General features: G+C 34.7%; 1 protein-coding gene across 2 annotated transcripts in view; it reads right to left on the reverse strand.

Moving 5' to 3' along the window:
* Positions 1 to 25,295, reverse strand: part of CFH (complement factor H) — a 95,584-nt gene extending 70,289 nt beyond the window's left edge. For both annotated transcript variants that reach the window (XM_034942976.4, XM_057301837.2), the window contains exons 1-4: positions 25,155 to 25,295; positions 4,108 to 4,293; positions 3,304 to 3,409; positions 1,207 to 1,283 (exon numbers count right to left, since the gene is read on the reverse strand). In XM_034942976.4, the coding sequence (XP_034798867.1) occupies positions 1,207 to 1,283; positions 3,304 to 3,409; positions 4,108 to 4,293; positions 25,155 to 25,212 (427 nt within the window). In that variant the 5' untranslated portion in view covers positions 25,213 to 25,295. The remainder of the gene's footprint in view (positions 1 to 1,206; positions 1,284 to 3,303; positions 3,410 to 4,107; positions 4,294 to 25,154) is intronic.
* Between the last annotated feature and the right edge of the window lie 230 nt (positions 25,296 to 25,525).

Consider the following 25,525-nt stretch of genomic DNA (forward strand, 5'->3'; position numbering starts at 1 on the left):
GTGGACAATGAAAATTACTACTTTCAATGCTAGCTTGTATTTTTGTAGTAACAAACAAGTATTTTTAAATAATTAAGAAATATAAAGCTTGAGATAATTAAATACATTTTCATTTATGCCCTAGAATAATATAACACCGTGTTCCTAAAAGATGTAAAAGCAAACTTTATGACATTAACTTCAATAGAGAAATCATCGTTAATTTTCCATCCTCTTCGACCTCAGTGTTTAAAATAATTTGAGTAGTTCTTTTGATTCTACTTAATATTTTCCAATTTCTCTAAAGTTGTGGTCAAACTTTATTGTACTATAGAATGACTCAGGATGCTTGTTAAAATAAAAATTTTAGGGCTATCTTCCTGCGTGCTCACCCCAAAGATACTGATTCAGTAGGTCATTTTTTAGTAACCAAAGATTTTAGTTTTTAACAAGCATCCCAGGTGATTCCAATGTAGATGTTCCCTAGACCATTAATCTTCTTCCTCAAATTTTCATAGATGAAAAAACCTTCCATTATTTTCTGTAGTTGACAGTTTTTGAATGATTATCACATTTCTTCTGTATCTCTCTCCACTTGCCACTCACTGTGGAATTAGGAAATACTACTCTGGTTGATTTCTTTTATTTCCATAATGACTAGAGATTTGGATTATTAGCTCAAAACATGAAAACAGGATCTACATTTTCTCATTTTCACTGTTTGCTTTACAGACCAGTGAGAAATAACAGAGCTCGCCCTTAGTTTATTCCTCATTTCAGTAAAGGTAAGTCCACAGGCAACCTCCCTTAGTGGGAGGTCTCAATCACGTTCTCCACTTCAGCTGTTACCATAGATCCCTGCATTTGGGTGGTTACTGGGTGAGTTCTTCTTCATTAATAAAGGCAAAATTCTGGTCTTTATTTAGCTAATGATGCTTATATGCGTTTCTAGTCATTAGAATCCAAAAGGAAATAAAAATCAGTTTTAGATTCCTTAATGTCTAATACTTCAATTATTAGATCAGATCAGGTTGCATTCGTTTTTGGCTTTTGAAACACCAAGAATGTAGTAATAAAAAGACTAGATTCCCACTCTACATTGTATGAGAAACAAAAAACATTAAATAAAAAATATTTAATAGAGACTTTAAGATATTTTAATGTAAGACATTTTTTAAAATCTTAGATATTTATTTCAATATACTTGTAAATACATTTTATGTCTACCTTCACATATAGGAATATCATTGGTCCATCCATCTGTGTCACATTCACGGTAATTAATCTCACCTAGCAATTGATACCTGAAAACCCAAAAATAACAGAACGTTGAGATAATGTGTGTTTATATGCAGTTTTAAACTCGATGCCATTCTGAGTGTCCAGAAACTCCATATTAAGGAAAATGAACAGCATATGCATTTTCTTGTTTCTTGTTTGTTTTTCCTTCCTCCTTCTCCTCCTCCTTCACTCTCTGTCTTAGATTTCTTAATGTTCTCTAGAACATTAATCTTCTTCCTCTAATTTTCATAGATGAAACATCTCTTAACCTCTCTCTCCCTTTATCTTTCTCTCCTTCTTGGTGCAGGGACTGAAAATAATCATAATCCTTGGTTCATGACAAACTCATTATTGTTTCATACGAAGTATTCTTATTTTTCATTGAATTATCTAATTAGCTAAATTCAATAATATAGTAAGCTCCATGAACTATCACCAAAACAAAAGCTAAAAATACCATAGTAACCAACAACTAACCTTATGTTTCCCTCTCCTCCAGTCTTAGACCATATTTCTGTCCTCCATGATTCTGATATTTTCTGAACACCTTAGGGTTTCTACATAATAAAGATAGTGCCAGCCAAAAGTTGTTAGTGTGTGATTTACTTTTAGCACTTGCCTCCATCTCTCCATCTCTATCGTAGAGATTTTTTCCTGAGAACACCCAGTGAGTCAAATCTGCTCATCCAAGCCATCTAATGTTGAACTTAAGTAATTTTAGTAACCCATCAAGCCTGCCCTTAGAATCTAAAAATGCTATACTTGAATATGAGTTCCCTGGGACATGTGCAAAATGTGCAATCATTGCTAGAGGCTTCAGATCTATACATTTTTATCTCCTTAGCCAAGTCAAGTGCTGAACTTAAAGAGAGGACACAAGCCTGTGATAAAAGAAATATTTCAGAGGTGAGGAAGGTAGCAAATTAAAAAATTCAGCCCCAGGATATTATAACCTATTTGGTTATGTGTGATAAGATCAGCAGTAATGATTGAAGGGCTAAAAATGTATTTGAAAAACCTCCCTCGGGTAGTGACTAAGGAGACAATAAATTCATAAGAAATTATACTTATTTGGTATCTACAATATCTCAAGGTCTCTTCTAAGGGCTGCAGATGTGTGTCTTATTTATTTTTCCTGCCAATCCATGATGCACATAAAATGTGTCTGTTTTGTAGGAGAGGAAATGGTAGCGAAGAGATATATTTTTAAATACCCATAAATGTTAAGTGGTAGAGTTATGAAAGGCAGGCTTACTCCAGTGACTAAGCTTTAAACTATTATATTTTATTGCTTCAAATTAAGGAAAAAATGAGGAAATAATAATGTTATTCCATTTGTAATATTTGGTTACATTTATATTTATGAAGTATACGATTATAGTGATCTAATCCTGGTTTTCCCATAAATAAATTTTTCTTCAAAATAATTTTTGATCTAGCAGAGAATAAGTGGGATAAAATAACACTGAGGATATACAGTGATGATTTTGGCAATGAAAACCCAGTAGTTGGTTAGAAGGAACAGAGTCAATGATTCTGAAAGAGTAGTATTTTTAGTCCATGTGGTAAGAATAATTTGTAGACCTGGGACATTAAGTAACCTTAGTTGTAAGTAAAACTTATAAGCAGGTGAAAGTCTTGCTTTCCTTAAATTTTATAAAACCTGTCAAAACAGTTACCATACAATATAAATTGGTTACAATTCCTATTGTTCCTGACACATTGAACTCCCATGATACTCTGCACAAAATAGAATGTCGTGAAGACTTGTTGGGTGAATACTTATATATGTGCATACTGTTTTCCCACTCTCCCATAATTATACTCTATCAGAGAAGTTATACTTCGTTTAAATTTTTCAATGTTAAGGAGATAATATGGTATCCAGATTTAATTATTTCCATCATAGTTAAACTTTCAGGTACTTGTGTATTACTTTTTTAAATGCTCATAGAAAAATATAATAACCTTAAAAATATATAAAGTAGTACAGTTCCTATTTACTATCTTAATTATAAACCTCTTTTCTTATGGACTACATACCCCTCATTACATGTATACACAGCTTTTACACCATATTCAAACACATTTCCTCCTGTGAGGGTAAAAGTACCAAAGGGAGTATCTCCAGGATGTCCACAGGGCCTTTCTAAAACGAAAAAAAAAAGTTATGAATTAGTATGTAATAGCAAGGAATATATTTTATGTAGGAGTGGGGGAACAAGTATATTTGATATTATATAAGAAGACAGATTGAATATAAGGAAAATTAAACATAGCAAAGACATTATTTCATAATTGAACTTAAACTATATGCTTGCTTTTTTAATTTTGGAGGATGACCACCCCTTTTTGAAAATGATGATGTATTGGCTGGGCACGGTGGCTCACGCCTGTAATCCCAGCACCTTGGGAGGCCGAGGTGGGTGGATCACGAGGCCAGGAGTTCGAGACCAGCCTGTCCAGCATTGGTGAAACCCCATCTCTACTAAAAATACAAAAATTAGCCGGGCGTGGTGGCACGTGCCTATAGTCCCAGCTACTCGGGAAGTTGAGGCAGGAGAATTGCTTGAACCAGGGAGGCAGAGGTTGCAGTGAGCCGAGATAGCGCCACTGCACTCCAGCCAGGCGATAGAGGGAGACTCCATCTCAAAATTGCGCCACTGCACTGCAGCCTAGGTGACAGAGCCAGACTCCATCTCAAAACAAAAAAAAAAAGATGATGTATTATCTTGTATTTGACTGGCAATAGTGATATAATTCAGGCATAATTGCTACAATATTAAATCTTAAGTATTTTTACACCTAAAAGTTTTCATAAATTTCACAAATGTATTAAGTACTTACTCTGACATTTCCTTAATGGATTAAGAGCAACCCATTCTCCCTTCCTGCATACCATTATTATATTTCCAAGAGATCTATATCCAGGGCGGCATTTATAGATAGCCTGAGTGCCTTCTGGATATGTTTGGTCAGACCAGGAACCTATCAGAATTTCTGTATTTCTTCTTGGAGGAAGTTCATTGCAATCTACAAACAATAAAAACAAAATAAGTGCATAAAGTATCTATTTAAATGTACAGTATATTTAGGTAATTGTTGCTTTTAAAAACGCCTAGACAGTCACAGGTCTATCTAAATTTCTCTCTCTCTCTCTCTCTCTCTCTCCTAACCCCATATCTATGGAGTAAACATACATTACATGCATGTAGTGTAACTATACATTTCACCTTATAAAATTTGTATCTACATAATTTTATAAGAATGTTCACTGTGGAAAAACACCTAAAAAACTTTGCAAAGCAATAGATATATTTTGTTATATTACTCTTAATTGCTGGAGAGCATTCTACTATTCTTCCATTAATTTGGGAAATATTTATTGAGCACTATTCTAAGTTATAAAGAAAAAACAATGAAGAAACAAACTATCTGTTCTCAAAGCATTTCCATTCTATTAGGGAAGCCAGTTATTAAATAAGTAATCAAAGAGATGTATAATATGCATTACAGGTAGAAAAATTATATTTGCAAAAATGAAGCATGATAAGTTAATACAGAATTATACAGGCACTCCAAATAAGATAGAATAGGATGGAAAAGAACAATGTTTCTACTCCAAATTGGAACAACAACAAATTGTGTGTGCATGTGTATGTTCAAAGGTAAGTTGTGGGAGCAAAGAGGATTAAATGAACAAAACACAAGTAGGAAGGACCTGTTTCAAGTAAATATAGGGTCTCTGGCCATTTTTTACCTGGTTATGTTTGTCAGCTCTGGATATGGATTGAAGATCAGGCCTCTATTTAGTCTGAATGGAAGAATGGTGATGAGGTAAGAAAGAACCAAACATAAGGAGGCTATATCTAGCATGAAAAATTCTGAAACTTTGCCAAATCAGGTTGCTTTGCTAGAGTCTAGGTAGCTTCATACGGGAAGACTGACTTTCCCGTTGTCTCATAGAAAAAAAGTCTCAATGAGAAAATGGATCTGACTCAAATACATAACTAGTATTCTCATCAAAACATGCCATATTTGAAAGTCACTCTGGATGATATTTAAGAGCAGATGTAAAAACAGCAGAAAAGTTGTATACATATATATATTATTTATATATAATAAAAGATCTTATTATATATATGTTCACTTTTCTGCTGTTTCATTTATATATGAGCATTTAAGATTATATATATATAAGAGCAGAGTCAAAACAGCAGAAAAGCAAACATATATATAAATGGCTTTTATTATATATATATCATATGCTCACATACATAATATATATGTGTTGGCTTCTTCTATCTCAAAAGTCTAATATATGTACACACATATATAGTATATATATACACATATTTATATTTATGTATATATATGTGTATATGTATATACTCTGTGTATGTGTGTGTGTGCGTGTGTATTAGTCTTTTGAGATAGAAGAAACCAACCAGATTCTTGACTTTAAAAACCCAAGAGGGTTTAATCTTTAAGACTAGAAACCAGAAATGGGACTGACTCAAACTAAAAGTGTTACCCAGGTCCCTCTGAGTTAAATTTTTGAGTGGCTCAAGAAAGAGCAAACAATGTTGTTGATGAGAGTAAGTTATATAAACTTTTGTCATTACATGTTTTTGTTTAAAAATACGATTTTGAATAAAAATTAAAAGATACACAAAGAAGCAAAACAACTGTGAACAAAAAGAGAAAATAAATATTCAGTAGAACTAGACACTCAGATTCAGATGTTAGAATTAGTGTTAAGGTCTTTATAACAGCTATTTTAGGAACATTAAAGGAACTATAGAAAATATAGAGACAAAAATTTAAAAAAGATATTCAAAATAAAATTGACTCATGATAAATCATGTGCTATCTTAAAATTGCATAAAAATCAGAAATAACAACTTGTCAGATGGTTTTAAGAATCAAATGGACACAGCACAATACAAACTTATTAAACTTAGAGGAAGTTTAATGTAAAAATAACCAAAAGGAAATATAGAAAGACAAAAGTGTATAAACAACAACAAACAAAACAGAGTATAAAAAAATGTGTGGTGTAGAGTCAAGTTATAAAACATGTTTAACTGGAATTCTAACAATAGAGAAGAAAATGAACATAGGCAATATTTGAAGAAACAATAGCTCAAAGGTTTCCAAAATTGATGAAAGAAATCAGCTCACAAAATCAAAATTTCTAAAAACCCCCAAAATGCTGTATACCAAGAAAACCTATACTGATACTCTGCTGAAAACCAAAGATAAAGGCAAAATCTTAAAAGCAGATTGTATTAGTCCATTTTTGCACAGCTATGAAGAAATACTCAAGACTGGGTAATTTATAAAGAAAAGAGATATAATTGACTCACAATTCCACATGGTTGGGGAGGCCTCAGGAAAGTTACAATCATGGTGGAAGGGGAAGGAAAGACCTCTTCACATGATGGCAGGAGACAGAAGTGCAAACAGGGGAAATGCCAGATGCTTATAAAACCATCAAACCTCATGAGAACTCACTCACTATCATGAGAACAGCATAGGAGAAACTGCCCCATGATCCAAGCATGTCCCACTGGGTCCTTCCCTCAACACACAGTGATTATGGTGATTACAATTTAAGATGAGATTTGGGTGGGGACACAGAGCCTAACCATATTATTCTGCCCCTTGCCTTTCCGAAATCTCATGACCTCACATTTCAAAATACAATCATGCCTTCCCAACAGTCCCCCCAAGTCTTAACTCACTACAGCATTAACCCTAAAGTCCATGTCCAAAGTCTCATCTGAGACAAGGCAAGTCCCTTCCACATATAAGCTTGTAAAATCAAAAGCAAATTAGTCATTTTCAAGATACAATGGGAATACAGGCATTGGGTAAATGCTCCCATCCAAAATGGGATGAATTGGCTAAAACAAAGGGACCAAAGGCTCCATGAAAGTCAGAAATCCAATAGGGAAGTCATTAAAACTCAAAGTTCCAAAACAGTCCCGTTTGATTCCATGTCTCACATTCAGGTCACACTGATGCAAGAGGTGAGCTCCCACAGCCTTAGGCAGACCTGCCCCAATGGTTTTGCAAAGTATGGCCCCCTGCCCTGGCTACTTTCACTGCTGGCATTGAGTCTCTGTGGCTTTTCCAGGCACAAGGTGCAACCTGTCAGTGAATCTACCATTCTGGGGTCTGGAGGATCTGTGGCCCTCTTCTCACAGCTCCATTAGGTAGTGCCCCACTGGGACCTCTGTGTGGGGGCTCCAATCCTACATTTCCCTTGCTCATTGCCCTAGTAGAGGTTCTCCATGAGGGTTCCTCCCTTGCAGCACACCTCTGCCTGGACATCTAAGCACTTCTATACATTTTCTGAATCTAGGTGGAGGTTTTGTATTCTGTGTACCCACAGGACCAACACCATGTGGAAGCTGCCAAGGCTTAGGGCTTTCATTCTCTGAAGCAATGGCCCAAGCTGTATGTTGGCCCCTTTTAGACATGGCTGCAGCTGGAGCAGCTAGGATGCAAGCCACCAACTCCTGAGACTGCATACAGCAGTGGGGCCCAGGCCTGCAAAACCATTTTTCCTTCCTAGGCAACCGGGCCTGTGATGGGAGAGGCTGCCTTAAAGATCACTAACATTCCCTGGAGACATTTTTCCCTTGTCATGGTGATTAACATTTGGCTCCTCATTCCTTACACAGATTTCTCCAGTGGGCTTGCATTTTTCCCAAGAAAATTCGGGTTTCATTTCTGTTGCATCATCAGGCTGCAAATTTTCCAAACTTTTATGCTCTGCTTCCCTTTTAAACATAAGTTCCAATTTCAGACCAACTTTCTCAAAGTTCAAAGTTCCACAGATCTCTAGGGAAGGGGCAAAATGTTGCCAATCTCTTTGCTAAAACACAGTTAGAGTGATCTTTGCTCCAGCTCCCAATAAGTTCCTTGTCCCCATCTGAGACCACCTCAGCCTGGACTTCATATTCCAGATCACTATCAGCATTTTGGTCTAAAGCATTCAACAAGTCTCTAGGAAGTTCCAAGCTTTCCCACATCTTCCTGACTTCTTTTGAGACCTCCAAACTGTTCCAATCTCTGCCCATTACCCAGTTCCAAAGTCACTTCCACATTTTGAGGTATCTTTATAATAGTGCCCTACTACCTTGGTATTAATTTACTGTATTAGTCCATTTTGCACTGCTATAAAGAATTACCTGAGACTGGGTAGTTCATAAAAAAAGAAGTTTAAACTGATTCATACTTTCACATGGTTGGGGAGGCTTCAGGAAACTTACAATCATAGTGGAAGGTGAAGAAGAAGAGAGGACCTTCTTCATATGGTAGCAGGAGAGAGAAGTGCAAGTTGGGGAAATGCCAGATGCTTAAACCATTAAATCTCATAAGAACTCACTCACTATCATGAGAACAGCATGGGGCAAACAACCCCCATGATCCAGTCACCTCCCACTGAGTTCCTCCCTTGACATGTGATGATTATGGAGATTATAATTTAAGATGAGATTTGGGTGGGGACACAGAGCCAAACCATATCACAGACAGAGGAAACATTTTTTTTCCAGGAGAATAGTAAAAATAACAGCCAAGTCTGTGGAAGTAAATACTGAAGTCTGAATATATATGTCTTAGCATTACTAAAGTGCTGAAAATTAAAAGTCAGCAGAGAACTCTATAAATGGTGAAAATATACTTCAAAAATGAAAGCGAATAGAAACACATTCTTAAGCAAACAAAAGCAGAAAGAATTCAACAAGAGCAGACTCAACTCTAGAAAAATACTAAAAAAGTTCTCTGGGCTGAAGGAAACTGATCTAAAATATAAGCAAAGAAGTACAAAAAGGAATAAGCAGAACTGAAGAAAATAAATAGAAGAGTAAATAAAAAAGCTATTGAAACATGATAAACCCTATGCTATGTATATTTTACTCAAATAAAAAAGAGATTTGACTGTTTAAATCAATAGACCATGTTTAATAGTGTTTTTAATAAATTCAAGAGTATAATATGAAACAGTAGTAGCAAAAGTGTCAGGAAAAGGTAAAGAAAGTAAAAGTGTTGTGATGTTTTCCCCATAGTCTTGATGTGGTAAAAATATTAATTTAGGATAAATTGTAATAATTTAAGCATGTTTTGTTGTAATTACTAAGTTAGCCACTAAACCAATAATATTGAGATGCATAAAATAACTAGAATACATGATGTAATGAGATAGTCAAGACTATTTGATTAAAATAAGAGAAGGCAGGAAAAGAAGAAAGAAAAAATGAGGCAAAAATAAATAGCAATATGCTAGACTTAAACTGAACTGTATCAGTAATTACATTAAATGTAAATGGATTCATCACCACACTAAACATACAAAGATTGTCTGACTGGATAAAAGCATAAAAGAAAACTCAAATATATGATGATTACTTTTAATAAAATTGTACATATAAATTGAGAGTAAATGATAAAAACCAATATGCTAGAAAAGTATCAACCAAAGTAAGAATGATATTGATGTATTAATATCAAGCAAATGATAATTTAAGTTAGAAAGTATTACTAGATAAAAAGAGAGTCATTTCATATTAATAAAAAGGCTACTTTAACAGAAAGATGTAATAATTGCAAATGTGTCTGAACAGTGTTTGCTGGAGCTGGCTCATACTGACTCATAGGAGCCAATTATACACATCTTTTGCTAATACAATGTCTCCTGATGACACGTTGGTAACTTGAAATTGACCATATTGTGAGAATTTACACCATGAAACTCAGCAAATTTTACAAATCATGGTTGTTCCCTTTCCTTTTAAAAAAGAGCTGGTTGTTTTACATTTACCAGCATGCCTCTTTGCATAAAACTATTAATATATCTTCAAAATATAACAGAAATAAAAGAAGTAAGCAATCCACCATCATAGTTTGAGATTTAAGCACACTGTTTCCAATATCCAATAGAAAAGAAATAGAAAAATAAGGATATACAAGATATAAGCAACATTATTAACCAAATTAAGTTTTTTATATTAATAAAACACTGTCTTCAACAATTGCAAGATGCATATTCATTCCAAGCAAATCTCTACCAATTTCAAAAAATTAAAGTCACTCTAAGTATACTCCCTGACCACTGGACATTGCTAACAGAAAATAAGTGGAAAATTCACAAAATTTTTGAAGTTAAGCAACCCTTTTTTTTTTTTTTTTTTTTTTTGAGACGGAGTCTCGCTCTGTCCCCCATGCTGGAGTGCCCAATCTCAGCTCACCACAACCTCCACTCCTGGGTTCACGCCATTCTCCTGCCTCAGCCACCTGAGTAGCTGGGACTACAGGCACCTGCCACCATGCCCGGCTATTTTTTGTTTTTTGGTTTTTTTGTATTTTTAGTAGAAACGGTGTTTCACCGTGTTAGCCAGGATGGTCTCAATCTCCTGACCTCGGCCTCCCAAAAGTGATCCGCCCACCTTGGCCTCCCAAAGTGCTGAGATTACAGGCGTGAGCCACCGCACCTGGCAAGCAACACTTATAAATAACTCATGAGTTAAAGAAAAATATAATATAAATTAGAATATGATTTGAAATAAACAATAATGGAAATATATGTTAAAACTTGTGGGCTGATGCTGAAGCACTGATTAGAGAGAAAAAAATATAACTCGAATGAATTAGAAATAAAAAACTGTTGGAAATCAATTATCCAAATTTCTAATTCAAGAAACTAGTAAAACATTAAATGAAATCTAAAGAAAATAGAAAACAGCAAATAATAGTGATGATCACATAAGTCACCCTCCAAGTTCAAGGTGACAACTAAAGTATTTAAACTAAGGATACCCAATTCTGTTGTTACCGGGCATGGATGTGACCTATACTGGCATCAACTTTCATCCTTCATCAGCAAAATTATCCTGGGGGGGGGGTTAAGATATTAGAAGCTGAGTTTCAGCGCCTGAAATCTCCATCAAGCTGTTCTTGTGCATACTGCCTTTATCCTTATTCTGTATTTTCCTTGAAGCCAAGTAACCTTGGCAATGGGTAAGTGTATTGTACTGTGTAAACTTGGACTACCTCAAATTGAAACTCACTCTGGCAGTCTTGCAATTAAAATCCACTGGGGCCGGGTGCGGTGGCTCACGCCTATATTCCCAGCACTTTGGGAGGCTGAGATGGGTGGATCACCTGAGGTCAGGAGTTCGAGACTAGCCCGACAAACATGTCGAAACCCCGTCTCTACTAAAAATACAAAATTAGCCAACTGCTGTGGCACATGCCTGTAATCCCAGCTACGTGGGGGCGTGAGGCAGGAGAATCTCTTGAACCTGAGAGGCGGAGATTGCAGTAACCCAAGATCGCGCCATTGCACTCCAGCCTGGGCAACAAGAGCGAAACTCTGTCTCAAAAAAATATAATAATAATAAATAAAAAATAAAACCCACTGGAAATGAAATGGGATAAATTTGAATCCTTACTTTATTTGCACAGACACATGCACACAAATGCCAGGTAGACTAAAGAGTTAGGTTTAAACAAATTTAAAATAAATACATATATGTTTCTTTCTTTTATAATTTTTTAATTATCTGCTATATATGATGATATGTCATTTTAACTTACTATTATCTTAGTGCCATCTATCTATAATTATATTTATTTTATAAATATATTTATTAAAAAGTATGAATAAATATCAAAAAAGGAAGGCTTAATGCATAAAGCAATTTGCAAACAGAACATATACACATTAAAACTTTTTTAATTAAAAATTATATTTGTGAAAAAATCATATATACAAAATGTAGAGAAAATTTAACTGAAAAATTATTCTTAACACAAACACTTCTTGCAGTAACAAAAGCACTAAACACTATCTAAAGAAAAATGTTAGAGTAGGATAGATCATTTACTTAAGAACAGGCATTAACATGACCATTACCAATAATTAAAAGAGATAAAAATTAAAAGAAAATTATTTTTTGACCAATTTTAAGACAAAAATGTAAAGGAGATGATATTCAATTTTGCTGGAAAATTAGGTAATATAAATATTATTATTAAATAAAACTGAAGTATAAATGACTATTACTTCACTAAAAAGCAACTTAGCAATAAAGAATCTTAAAAGTACTCATACATAAGTTGACAAATAATTTCAAGTTTTTAAAAGTAACAAATAATAATTAAAGATTTTGTGAAATATTTAGGTACAGAGTGTTTATTCCAGCATTTTTAATAATGGATATAATTAGAATATTTATGAAAATTGTCAAATTATGCTACACCCATTTGAATTAAAAATTGTGGTTTTGGTAATATTTAATTATGTGCATAAAATTTATAATAGTAAGAAGGAAAGTCAGTATATATTCTCTGTTATAGTGAGATACATTAGGTCGGGGCCAGAAAACTAACCTGTGGGCCAAATCCAATCGCTGCTTGTTTTGTAAATAAAATTTTAGTAGAACACAGCTATGCTCATATAGTTATATATTGTCTATGACTCCTTTTATGTTACAACAGAAGAGCTGAGTAGCGAGACATTATGGCACACGAAGTCTAAAATATTTATTGTCTGGCTATTTCACAAAAAATTTCAGTGCCTTGGGATTCATTATTTCAGATTAATCTTATCACTTAGGACACCTACACAATAAAACCAGGTGGCCAGCCATGGTGGCTCACACCTGTAATCCCAACATTTTGGGAGGCTGAGGCGGGAGAATCCCCTTGAGCCCAGGAGTTTGAGACCACCCTGGGCAATATAGCAAGATCCCATCTCTACAAAAAATTAAAGAAACAAATTAGTTACCCATGGTGGCACACACTTGTTGTCCCAGCTATGTGAGAGGCTGGGACAGGAGGGTCTCTTGAGCCCAGGAGTTTAAGGATGCAGTGAGCTATGATCATGTCACCGCACTCCAGCCGAGAGACAGGGTGAGACCCTGTCACAAAAGGGGAAAAAAACAGGAAAACATATGTTTTGAAATAAATACTTTCATAGAGGCATTTAGAAAACTGACAAGACAGTAAAGAATTACCATAACATATCTTGGTATAATCAGAACCCAGAAAGGAAAACAGGCAGCCAATTTTTTTCTGCACTGAGGGCATTCACCATTTGGGGAAGACACAAGCTTGCTTTTTGATAGCCTTATTAGGCTAAAGCAACAAAATTCAAAGTTGGAAACCTAAATGAATTCACCCACAGGATAAGGGAGAACTGGAAGTAAACCACACTCTTCTTACAGGAACCCAGCTTTGAATTGCTTAGAGGACCAAGGAATTTTAAAGCACAAATTTGGCTTAAGATAGTCTCACACTGAAAGTTCTTCTAGCCACCCAGAAAAGATAAGTTGTAACTTTAATGTGAGGAAGATTTTTTTCTTAAGCACCAAATTATTATTACAAATGTCAAAGACATTATACGGGAGAAAAAGCACCTAGTTACTATAAATTTCATAAGGAACAAAATAGATATTTGATATTGGAATAAATATATACGGACTATAATCAACAATACTAATTCTGTTGTTTAAATGTAAGAGAAAAGTTTGACTAATGATATCTGAGGAAAGAAATTATAACAAAGTAGTAGCAGATTTTAAAAAGAACCAAATATAATTTCTAAAAATGAAAAAACCCATTTTAATCATCAATGGACAGCTTAATAGCAGATAACACAGTTGTAAAAAGAATTCGTGGACAGGAGGGCAGGTCAAAAGAAATAATACAGGATGCAACATGGAGACACACATGTGTGGAAAATACCCAAGATGAGCTAAGAGTCAATGAGGATAGAAAAGCCGGAGCAATGTTAGAAGAGAATTTTAAAAAATGAATGGAGCATACCAATTAATAAATCCAAGAATTAAAAAATTCCAAGCAGTAAAAAAATACACCTATATGCATCATAAGGAATATGCAGAAAACCAAAGGAAAATATCTTAACCTTGTTAGAGAAAAATATTAATTTAAAAGCAGTAATGGTTAGATTTACAAAGACTTCTCAATAGCAATAGCAGACGCCAGCAGGTATTAATCACTTCCATTTTCAGGAAGAAATAACTATCTATATAGAATTCTATATACAGAAATAATTTTTTGAGAATAAAGTTTTGATTCATAAAATTTATTTTATTTTATTTTTTTGACAAGATCTCTATTGCCCAGGCTGGAGTGCAGTGGTGTGATTTTAGCTCACTGCGACTCTGACCCCCTGGGCTCAAGTGGTCCCCTGCCTCAGCCCCCCAAGTAGCTGTGACTACAGTCACAAACTACCTCTCCCAGCTAATTTTTGTATTTTTTGTAGAGACGAGGTTTTGCCGTTTTGCCCAGGCTGGTCTCAAACTCCTGGGCTCAAGCAATCCACCCACCTTAGCCTCCCAAAATGCTGGGATTGCAGGAGTGAGCCACCGTGCCCGGGCTGATTAATAAAATTTGAGAGAATTTGCCACTATAAATACACATTAAGGAGAGAAAAAAGATATATTTCAGAAAACTGAAACTGATCCTAAATATAAGGTCTTAGGATGAAAGAAGAAATGAAAAACAAAGAAAATGGTAAATGTTCAAGTAAATATAAATGAATACTGACTATAAAATAATACAAATATTACCTTACATGGTTTTAAATACAAACATGTATGTGTATACACCCATATACATAAAACACATGACAATAGCAGATAAACTGTGAGAAGGATTAATAAAATTAATGTCTTTTAAGTTCTTCACAGTGTCCAGAAAAACCAAAAGGTATTAATGAGCTGTGACAGTTTTCTTAATAAGTCATCTTGCTTAAGTCAGCATTCCCAGTTATTGAGTCAAACTAATCTAAATGTTGGTGAGAAAATATGTTGCCAGATACACTCCCAATCAGTTTACTTTAAACAAGCTGATCATTCTAGGTAATCTAGATAGGCCAGATCAAATCATTTGAAAGGTCTGAAACACAGGGCTGAGGCTCCTCTGAAAAAGTGAGGGAATTCTGTGGAAAGCAGCTTCCTTTCCTGTGAGTTCCATCCTGTCTGTAATCTTCCTTTTCTGACTACCTGCCCTGTGGATTTCAGACTTGCTTATCTCATGCTCACAATTCCTTGAGGCAATTTATTTAAAAAACAAAACAAAACAAAACAAACAAAACAAAACCTCTTTTTAAGTAGCTAGATAGGAGATTGGTATGTCAATCAATTAATTGACTGATAGATAGGTAATCTTCTACTTCTACTTGAGCTTCCCGCATTGAATCCTGAGTGATAAATTATTATGAGACTTTAGTAAGTTAAGAAGGCGTACGCTATGCTCTGAATACATGCAACCTCCCCACAACCCCCAATTTATGTGTTTAAACCTAATTACCAATGTGATAGTATTAGGAGGTGGGGACACTGGGAAGTGATTAGGTCGTGAAGGTGGAGCTGTCATGATTTGGGATGTGTGCCTTTATAGAAGAGGCACCACAGAGCTGCCTTGTCCCTTTCATCATTGGAGGACACAGCCAAAAGGCACTGTCTATGAACCAGAGAGCAGACCCTCACCAAACACTGAATCTGCTGGTACTATCTTGCTGTTAGACTTTCTAGCATTCAGAAGTGTAAGAAATACATTCCTGTTGTTTATACGCTAGGCAGTTAATAATATTTTGTTGTAGCAGCCCAAAGAAAAAAGTTTTAGAAGTGCCCATTAACATGGTGGAACAAATCCATGTGAAAACATTTTGCAATATTTCATAAGAAAGAAAACACCATATAAAATTATATTTTACAAAATAAAAAAAAGCTTGTGAAAGTTTTTATGGGCACTAATTTTCCCTTGAACTTTTTGCAAATTTGTATTAGTGAACTCATATAATATGTGATTCCACATTGCACTATTTCAATGTTTATAATTTAAGTAAACATATTCTACTCCACTAGATGGTGCTAATACTCTATCATAACAACACAATCCCCGGCCCCTTCCGCACAAAAGGAAAACTGATTAATTATAAGCTGATATGTTTGTTTTTCACTTTGAAAATTTAGATCCATTTGATGATGTTCAGGTTATTGGAAAAAATAAATAACTAAAGTAATCCATTAACACAAAAAAAGTTTAGCCCGCTCACTTCCTAGTGAGAAGTAAATGCTTTCCCTTCTGGTTATTATTATATTTCCAGGTGATACGTTTGTGCCCCTAATTCTTGATTTCCAAATATAGTTCATTGCTTTTAACAACCAGATGTAGAAAACAAGGATACATCTCTTCCACAAAATCTTCCTACCAACTTCTCACAATATTTACTCTGTGAATATGTTTACTATATATAAAGAATTATCATATTGATTACCTTTTCTCTTCAAATAGTACTTAAAATTCTGGTGCTTTTTCCATCAATGTTAAATGGCATCTTTTGATTCTGCTTGTAAGAAAAAGATATGGCCGCCCCTGTTCTATTTTCCCTTGCTCCTACTACCATCTTCAAAATCTTAGTTCAGATCATCATCTGTCACTTTGGTCATGAAACTTGCCTGCTAACTAGCCTCCAGTCCTCTACTCTCCTGTTACTTCAGTCTATTCACAGAGTGACAAGTGATTCTTGCAAATCTGGTCATGTCATTCCTGTGATTAAAATTCTTCTATGACTTCACTTTTTACTTATCCAGCATTGCTAACTCCTTCCCTTGGTTTGGGAACCCCTTTTCTGGCTCTTGCCACTTTCTCGGATCTCATCAAGTTAAATCTCCCATGTATTTATTGTGCAAAGTCACGCTGATTTATTTGTTTATATTTTGTTGAGCATTTCAAACTTATTTTTTCTCTTAGATCCTTTACACAGGTTATTTCCTCCTCTTAGAATAATTTTACGACAGATTTCTGATGACTGGCTTTGTCTCATCTTTCAGGCCTCTACTCAAATGTTCTGTCCTCAAAGTGATCCACTCATTCTAGTCCCCAAGACCAAGCCCACCTAATGTCTCTACATACTACCATCCCCATCTCTATTTTCTCTTAGGCCCTACTTTACCTCCTTCACAAAATTGTTCACAATGCTATAACTATTTTTGTTCATTAGGTTTTCTCTCTATCTCCCCACGTCAAAATGTAAGCTCCCCACAATTGAAGAACAATGTTTTTCATAGTTCGTGGAAGAATTTTCATTAATGTCTAGGTCTTCTCACTTCAGATACACTTTCCTGTCTGCTTTTGTTCTAACCATTATTGTATTGAGTATTATTGAGATAGGAGATGGGACTTGGACACTGGACCAAATTGAGGATTATCCAAAACAGGTCTGAGTGGAAGCCCCTCCCTGTAAAGAAGACACACAGACCAGTGTGCTATGACAGTTTACCATTACCATGGCAACACCCAGAAGTTACAGGCCCTTTCCACAGCAATGACCCAATAACCGGAAGTTACCATCCTCCTCCTGGCAATTTCAGCATTAACTACCTCTTAATTTCCATATAATTAAAAGTGCATATAAATATGAGTGCAGAACTGCCTCTGAGCTGCTACTGTGGGCACACTGCCTATGGGTAGCCCTGCTTAGCAAGGAGCGGTGCCTCTGAGGCTGCTATACACTGCCACTTCAACAAAAATTGCTGTTTAACACCACAGGCTCACCCTTGAATTCTTTACTGGACAAAACCAAGAACCTTCCCAGGCTAAGACCCAATTTGGGGGCTTGCTGTCCTACATCATTATCAACTCATGCCATAGCAAAAGTATTTAAGGTAATGATTCACTGCACTGAGTTCTAATAATAATTAGGTATATCTTGTGACATAACTTTTATTTGCCTGAATTGACTAACAATCTAATGTTCAAGCTCAGTTGAACCACCTTCAAGTAGACAACAAACAGTTATTTTGGCCCAAGTAGTCAAACTCTCAGCGTGTATGTACAACGGCCACATTTGCTTGACTTAAATTGGCAATTCTTGAAGGAAATAGGGCATGGGCTTATCAAATAGGACGCATACAAATTTGAAGGCACAGAAACATTTTTTGAGATGTGATTTATCTTAAAACTAAAAAAAAAGCCATCTCATTTTTCTCATTCTAGATTAATGAGTAGACTAAGCCATCATATCTAAGTATTTGAGTTTAAACAATGAATACTTCATCTTACGTTTACAAGTCATTTAATTGCCAGTTAATTTTGTTTACAAAACACTACATTGGTGAAGCTTTAATTCATTTGGCTTTATTTTACAATTTAAAATTAGTTTTAGTCTGGATGCAGTGGGTCATGCTTATAATCCCAGCACTTTGACATGTCAAGTCAAGAGGATCAATAGACCCCAGGAGTTCAAGACCAGCCTGGGCAACGTGGTGAAACCCTGTCTCCACAAAAAATTTTAAAAATTACCTGAGCAGGCCGGGCGCGGTGGCTCATGCCTGTAATCCCAGCACTTTGGGAGGCCAAGGCCGGCAGATCACCAGATCACGAGGTCAGGAGATCCAGACCATCCTGACTAACACTAACACGGTGAAACGCCGTCTCTACTACAAATACAAAAAAATAGCCGGGCTTGGTGGTGGGTGCCTGTAGTCCCAGCTACTCGGGAGGCTGAGGCAGGAGAATGGCGTGAACCCGGGAGGCGGAGCTTGCAGTGAGCCGAGATAGCGACACAGCACTCCAGGCTGGGCGACAGAGCAAGACTCCATCTCAAAAAAAAAAAAAAAAAAAAAAAATTACCTGAGCAAGGTGGCTGTAATCCCTGCTACTTGGGATGCTTAGGTGGGAGGACTGCTTGAGCCCAGGAGGTCGAGGCTGCAGTGAGCCATGATTGCACCAGTACGCTGCAGCCTGGGTGACAAAGTGATTCCCTGTCTCAAAAAAATAAGAATAATACTAAACAAAATCAAGTTTTTTTTTAGCCCATGAATTAAGAGTGTGAATACGTTTAACTACTGGTAAAGAGTAGGAATGTTTTCTATAATTTGAGGAAAATAGTTATATAATTTTGGTCAAAGCTAAAAATCAATGTTACTTAATATTTTAATAATCTTAATTTACCTAATTTTTTCACTTTCAAATTTTAAGGGGGCATTATTGACATACAAACACCAAGCTAATTACTTATTATTGACATACAAACATAGAACTAATTACTTATTTTCAATGTCAATATATCTTTTAACTGTTAGTTGAAAAGTGTTTTTATTCAAATGAAATAAATCATGATAAAATTATATATTTGGGAAATCCTTAATCAAATTTGTGCCAGATTGTTTTGGTAGACTAAAGTTGGTCTCTTTGTTCAATTATTCTATTTTTCTAAAATTATTTTGTGCATAAAAAACAGTAGATATTATTTTTTAAATAGCCTACTTCTAAACTTAGTAGGTATCAGAATATATTATAAAGCAAAGTTACAAAATCAATTTGGAAAAAAATAAAGCAAATGAACAAAACAGAAATAGCAAAAATAGGTATTTTGCATTAAATTTCTTTCTTATCTTCTCACTGATCTAGAGTAATACTATTTATTCAATCATCCTTTGGCTTTGGTATACACAGGGGATATATATTCCAGGACTCCCACACAGGCCAAAATCTGCACATACTTAAATTCTACATTTGGCTTTGTGGAAACCGCATGTACAAAAAGTCAGTTTTTCCTATGCTTAAGTTTTGCAACCCACCAATACTGTATTTTTGACCCAAGTTTAGTTGAAACAAATTCACATAGTAAGCAGACCCCTGAAGTTCAAGCACATATTGGTCAAGGGTCAATTCTATATGCATATATACGATATGATCTAATTAGCTTTTCAAAATAAGAAATATTCAAATTATTTTATAAATAACATGAGAATAAAGATCATTTCAGAAGTAACATATATACCTTTGTAAACAGAGTAAATAATTGTTTAAAGAAACAAACTCTAGAGACAAAGCAGAATAGAGATTATGTCACACTTAATAGGCATTTGAGAAAGAAAAAGAAAAAAGAAAAGAAAAAAATTTAGCTAGGTGTGGGAGGCTGAGGCAGGAGGATTGCTTGAGCCCAGGTGTTGGAAGCTGCAGTGAACTATGATCGCACCACTGCACTCCAGCGTGGGCACTCCAGTCTCAGGCAACAAAGCGAGATCCTGTCTCAAAACAAACAAACAAACAAACAACTTAACAGTGAAAAGAGCAAGAAGAAAATTCCAGAACCGTAAAAAGCAGATAGGAGAATAGACGATAGTCACATGAAGTTGGATAGAATAACAAGTATGTCATAATTAGAGATAAAACAAGATACTATCAGAACATGGGTTGAAATTCCACAACTTTCTTGAAATGTGTAGTATTTGAATAGCTAATTTCTAATGCCAGTTATTGTTCCAGTCACAAAAAAGGAACTCAGCCACAGAGACAGTACAATTAGGACCCTGAAAATAGAGGAAAAAAAAAAAACGCAACACACATTGTACCAAGTATTACTAAGTAGTACTTGTGGAAGTTAAAGTGATGGAAAAATGAATGAGGGAAAGAACAGATGAGTAACAATGAAACTATCTGGAAGCCTTTCCATTATATCTGTAGATTATGGACAGCCTGTGGAAAAAGCGTAGTAGACAGCAGTGACTAGAAAATATAAGAGAAGACAAGGTGATAACTGTTTAGTGCACTTAAAACTCTGTTGCAAGAACCCAGGAAACTCTAACATTTGTAATTCCATTGTACATCTGACCTATGTGTCCTAAGCTTAAGTTTATGTTACAGTTCAGGAGTTTCTGAAAGAATATTGCTTTTTCCTTTTCTTTCTTTCTTTCTTTTTTTTTTTTTTTCTTTTTGAGATGGAATCTCCCTCTGTCGCCCAAGCTGGAGGGCAATGGCATGATCTCAGCTTACTGCAACCTTCGCCTCCCGGATTCAAGCAATTCTCCTGCCTCAGCCTCCTGAGTAGCTGAGATTACAGGCACGCGCCACCACGCCTGGCTGATTTTTGTATTTTTAGTAGAGATGGGGTTTCACCATTTTGGTCAGGCTGGTCTCGAACTCCTGACATGGTGATCCACCCACCTCGGCCTCCCAAAGTGTTGGGATTACAGGTGTGAGCCACTACGCCCGGCCTGGAAGAATAATCACTTTTCTATCTATTACATTTCCAGTTAACAAGGTTTATGAAAAACTTGGCTAAGTTAAAATGTCAGAAGAAATAAAAGTGTTCTGTCAAATGTTTTTTCTTTCCTTTTTATTGTTTCATTTTTTGATGTTCAGTTACTTTATTTCCTCTGAGCTATCTTTTTATGACTCCTTATAATTTTAAGCTAAAATGCAATACTTTTTTGTCAATTACATCATCCCCTTTCCATGTACTATGGTTTTGTGAAGAAATGGGTAAAGTACACGTTAGTTAACTGAGCACGGGATAGATTGGGTGGCAGAATCTCAAAGGCCTAGGCAGGTGGGGGATGGTGTGTGTGGGGAGGAGGAGAAGGCATAACTGGGAAGAATGAAAAGTGGCAAAAGACTGCAGAATAAACAATCGAGGACTAAGCAAATAAAAGTGGGTCAATGTAGACTGGCTCAGATCTTAGAAACCAAAGGCCACACATGAAGAACATTTACCAATCTGCTTTTGAACTTATATTTGGGAACTTACTTCTACCTAAGAATAATTTTAGTTAGCAATACTTAGATATTTCATTTTTAGTTTAAATTATATGTAGGCAAAAGAGTAGCATATGCATTCCCAGGATATGCCTAAATTTAAAATAAGCAAAGCTTGCCTTGGCAGACGTCTCAGGCTCGTGCCATTTCTGTGGGCATTTTCTCTACCCCTTCTCTTATAGCACTCACTATAGCACTTCAACCAGCAGATCTGTCCTACCTGGGAAAACCCCATCTTCCAGAATCACTTTGTTCTATTCTTATCCTCATCAACATCCATTTCTACCCTCCCCCGCCCACTGAAATTGTTTCAGGGAAGTTGTCAGATGATAATAATTCAAAGTAAATTATGAATAATACTAAATTTAACTATCCTAAAATATGTATTCAGTGTATTTGTCATTCCATGTAAATGACAGATTGGTTGAAATTATAGTAATATTAATATCAACACGTAAAGTATTTTAGGAGGAGATGAGATATTGAAGCCAATTGGGCCATCGCACAATTTAAATCACACCATATAGATAACTACACATACTACTATCTCTGAAAATATGGGGGTTTGGGGGAGCAAAGGGGAATTCTTATTTATCACACTGAAATTCAAACATACAATTTAGGATTTTAGAGCACTATTCTCCTTTCTCTGATTGTAATGGAATCCATCAATCTTTGATCTATAAAGTCTTCTGGGACCTGAAATAACGTTTCTGCACTCTAAATCTCCAGGATTAAAAAACATGTCTCCCAAACAACACAGCCAGTATTTACTTGGACATGTTTCAGTAGAGTTTTAATTTATTCACTTTAATCATCTTGGAATTTCTGGGCTGTGGCCTAATTTCATATAGTACACAATTGTTAGACCCTAAATCTAAAAAATCTGCTTGGTCATAATATATTCAAAACCTTGGTCATACTATATTTCAAAAAGGTGAAATTAGGTGGTACGATTGAGAAACTGTTATTTTAAACTTTGTCCTGTAAATCTGACCCAATTCTTAGTAGCCTGCAGTGACCCCCTGAGCCAGACTGTTAAAACAAGGAGGCAATTAACGTTCCTACACAATTGGAAATGTTATTGTAGACAATATATTGCATTAGAAAGGTTCTATGTAGTACCCAATATATTAAAAAAAGAAAACAAATAGAAAGCTGAAGTTACAAATTATTCCTGCTGGCTATAATTCTTTCTTAGTAATGAATAGTGTTTTTTTTTGAAGAAAGTTCACTCTTAACAGAGCAGAAGTAATGCTAAAATGTTATGCTGTTGAGTAAAGCAGATTGTGATAGTATTCAAACTATCTTCTCAATTTGGTATTCAGTATTCAATGTGGAAAATATAAACAGAAGCAAATATTGAAATATATGTGAGTATTTTTCATGATCAAAGCTACTCTGTTAAGTAAAAATTTTTTAGATATGGTAGATTAATAGAACTGATGGACATCTCGAACTAGTTTAGTTTCAGAGAGTATTTGGGAAACAAGGAATAAATTAGGAGTCTGATATCCACTGAAAATTCATGTAGTTTTTCTCCATTGGCTTTTGCATTACATGTGCTTTTATGAAAATTATGAGGCTGGCCTAAGCATTGCTTTAAATACAAAGTTGTGCTTTATCTTTTAGGAAATAATCAGATTTATATCATTTTCACCATAACATATATAGTGCCGATGTTCAATTCACCAGTAGAAACTGATACCACATTTAAACACACATTGATGAAAAATAAAATAAAAGTGAAACAAGTCAGCAATAATCAATTATGTAAATAAGATGTTTAAATCACTATTGTTTAATTATCACATATACTTTGATGTACTCTATTTTAATAATATTTCAAATTCAACTTTTTAATAACTTAAACTGTTTATTAAACTTGCCACTGATTCTTGATTTTAAAGATTAGAAATAAAACAAATCTCCCTTATATGACAAATGGTAGCTATGTAAAACTGGAGCCAACAGTATGTAGGTATGAAACATTAGAAACATTCCCATAAATTTAGTAAGAAAAGACAGAAATATTTACACAAAGAAACAGAAAAAGATGTCTGTTACAATAGGTAATATTAACATTGTTCTGGAACTGTTTGTAAATACAAAAAGGTTTCATTTTAAAATACTAATTATAATATTTATATGTACAAGGAAATAATTGTCTCTTCATTTAAAAAGTGGCTACGTATAAAGTTTACAAGCCAAAGAACAAGCAATAACATTAGAAAATATAACTGAAAATAGTTCAACCTTTCAAAAGGTATTAAACATATTTGAATATTTTTTAAATTACCAAAGTATATAACTATAAGAATATATCTGCTTTTATTTTCTAGATTGGAAGACTCAAACAGAGATTTGTATTATTTGCTAATATTCTTCAGTTCCTAGAGGCTATGTAATGGTCACTCAATCAAAATTTCTTTACTAAGTGAAAAGATTTTAGAAATTATGAATAATATGTAATTCATTCAGTTTAAAAATGTTTACCAAATATCTATCACATAACTGGTTACCTATCAAAAACTAGGAAAGCAAACCTCCTCCAAGAATAAGCTTTTTACTCTATCAAGAAGCAGTGATATAATTAAATTTTATTATGAATCCAGAAATTGTCTTACTGAGGTCAGAAAAAAACTCCTACATTCATATTCACTACTCCAAAAGACTGCTCTTCAAGAATATATGTTATATACAACTACAGGAAAAAAATCTCTATTGAACAACTTAACTGTTACAAATATTGTATATTCAATTGGGTTTCAAATTTATATAATATTTTTATTCTGATAATACAAGTAATACTTGTCTACAAGAATTCTAAGGTCATGACAATATCAGTTGTAAATGATAAATGAATTTTTATTTAGGAAGAGTTAAAATCATATTTGAAATAAATCTAATCATTATGATTTGATGGCTTTTATTGACTATGTATATTCACATCCTTCTTAATGCTTTCACATAATACATTTTGGTTATACTCCTAAGCAAAAAAGTAAATTACATTTTATGATAATTACAAGGGAAATGATTATTCCAGATCATAGTTTTTCAGAAATGATTATTAAAACATTTTATTCTATTTTATATTAAATATAATTATGATGAATATTTAGATATACCATTCAAATAAGGTTCTTACATTTTTTAAACTCAACAATGTCAAAAGCCACTCAATTGTCAAGTTACAGAATACTTAAGCACATTTTCTAAATCAAATTTTTATTACTCCTGTGAAAAGCATCATTAGCAAATGTTTCATAATACAGTTTTCAGAAAAGAGTCTCTTTTAATCTTACCTTCTGCTACACAAATAGCCCATAACATAAGGCAAATAATCTTTGCTAGAAGTCTCATCTTTTGGATCTTTTATGAGGACATTTACCAGCTAATCTGTTCACAACGTCCAGTTCTCCTCTTCCAAGAATTGTGATTAGTGCAGGAAAGAACTTGCTGCAAAAGGAAGTTGAAACTAGATGCTCCGCCTATCAGAAACTTTTGCAAAGTAAATAAAAAATCAACCACAAGCCACAAGCCCAGAAATGACAGAGGTTAAACACAATTCTCACTGCACTCCCACTAAATGTTAATGCTGTGACCGGCTCTTGGACTTTTTCTTATTAAGCTAGGGAAATTCTCCGTTGGAAAATGTTCATGTTCTTGGTATGTG

This window comes from Pan paniscus, chromosome 1 (genome assembly GCF_029289425.2).
Source record: "Pan paniscus chromosome 1, NHGRI_mPanPan1-v2.0_pri, whole genome shotgun sequence".
Taxonomy (NCBI): domain Eukaryota; kingdom Metazoa; phylum Chordata; class Mammalia; order Primates; family Hominidae; genus Pan; species Pan paniscus.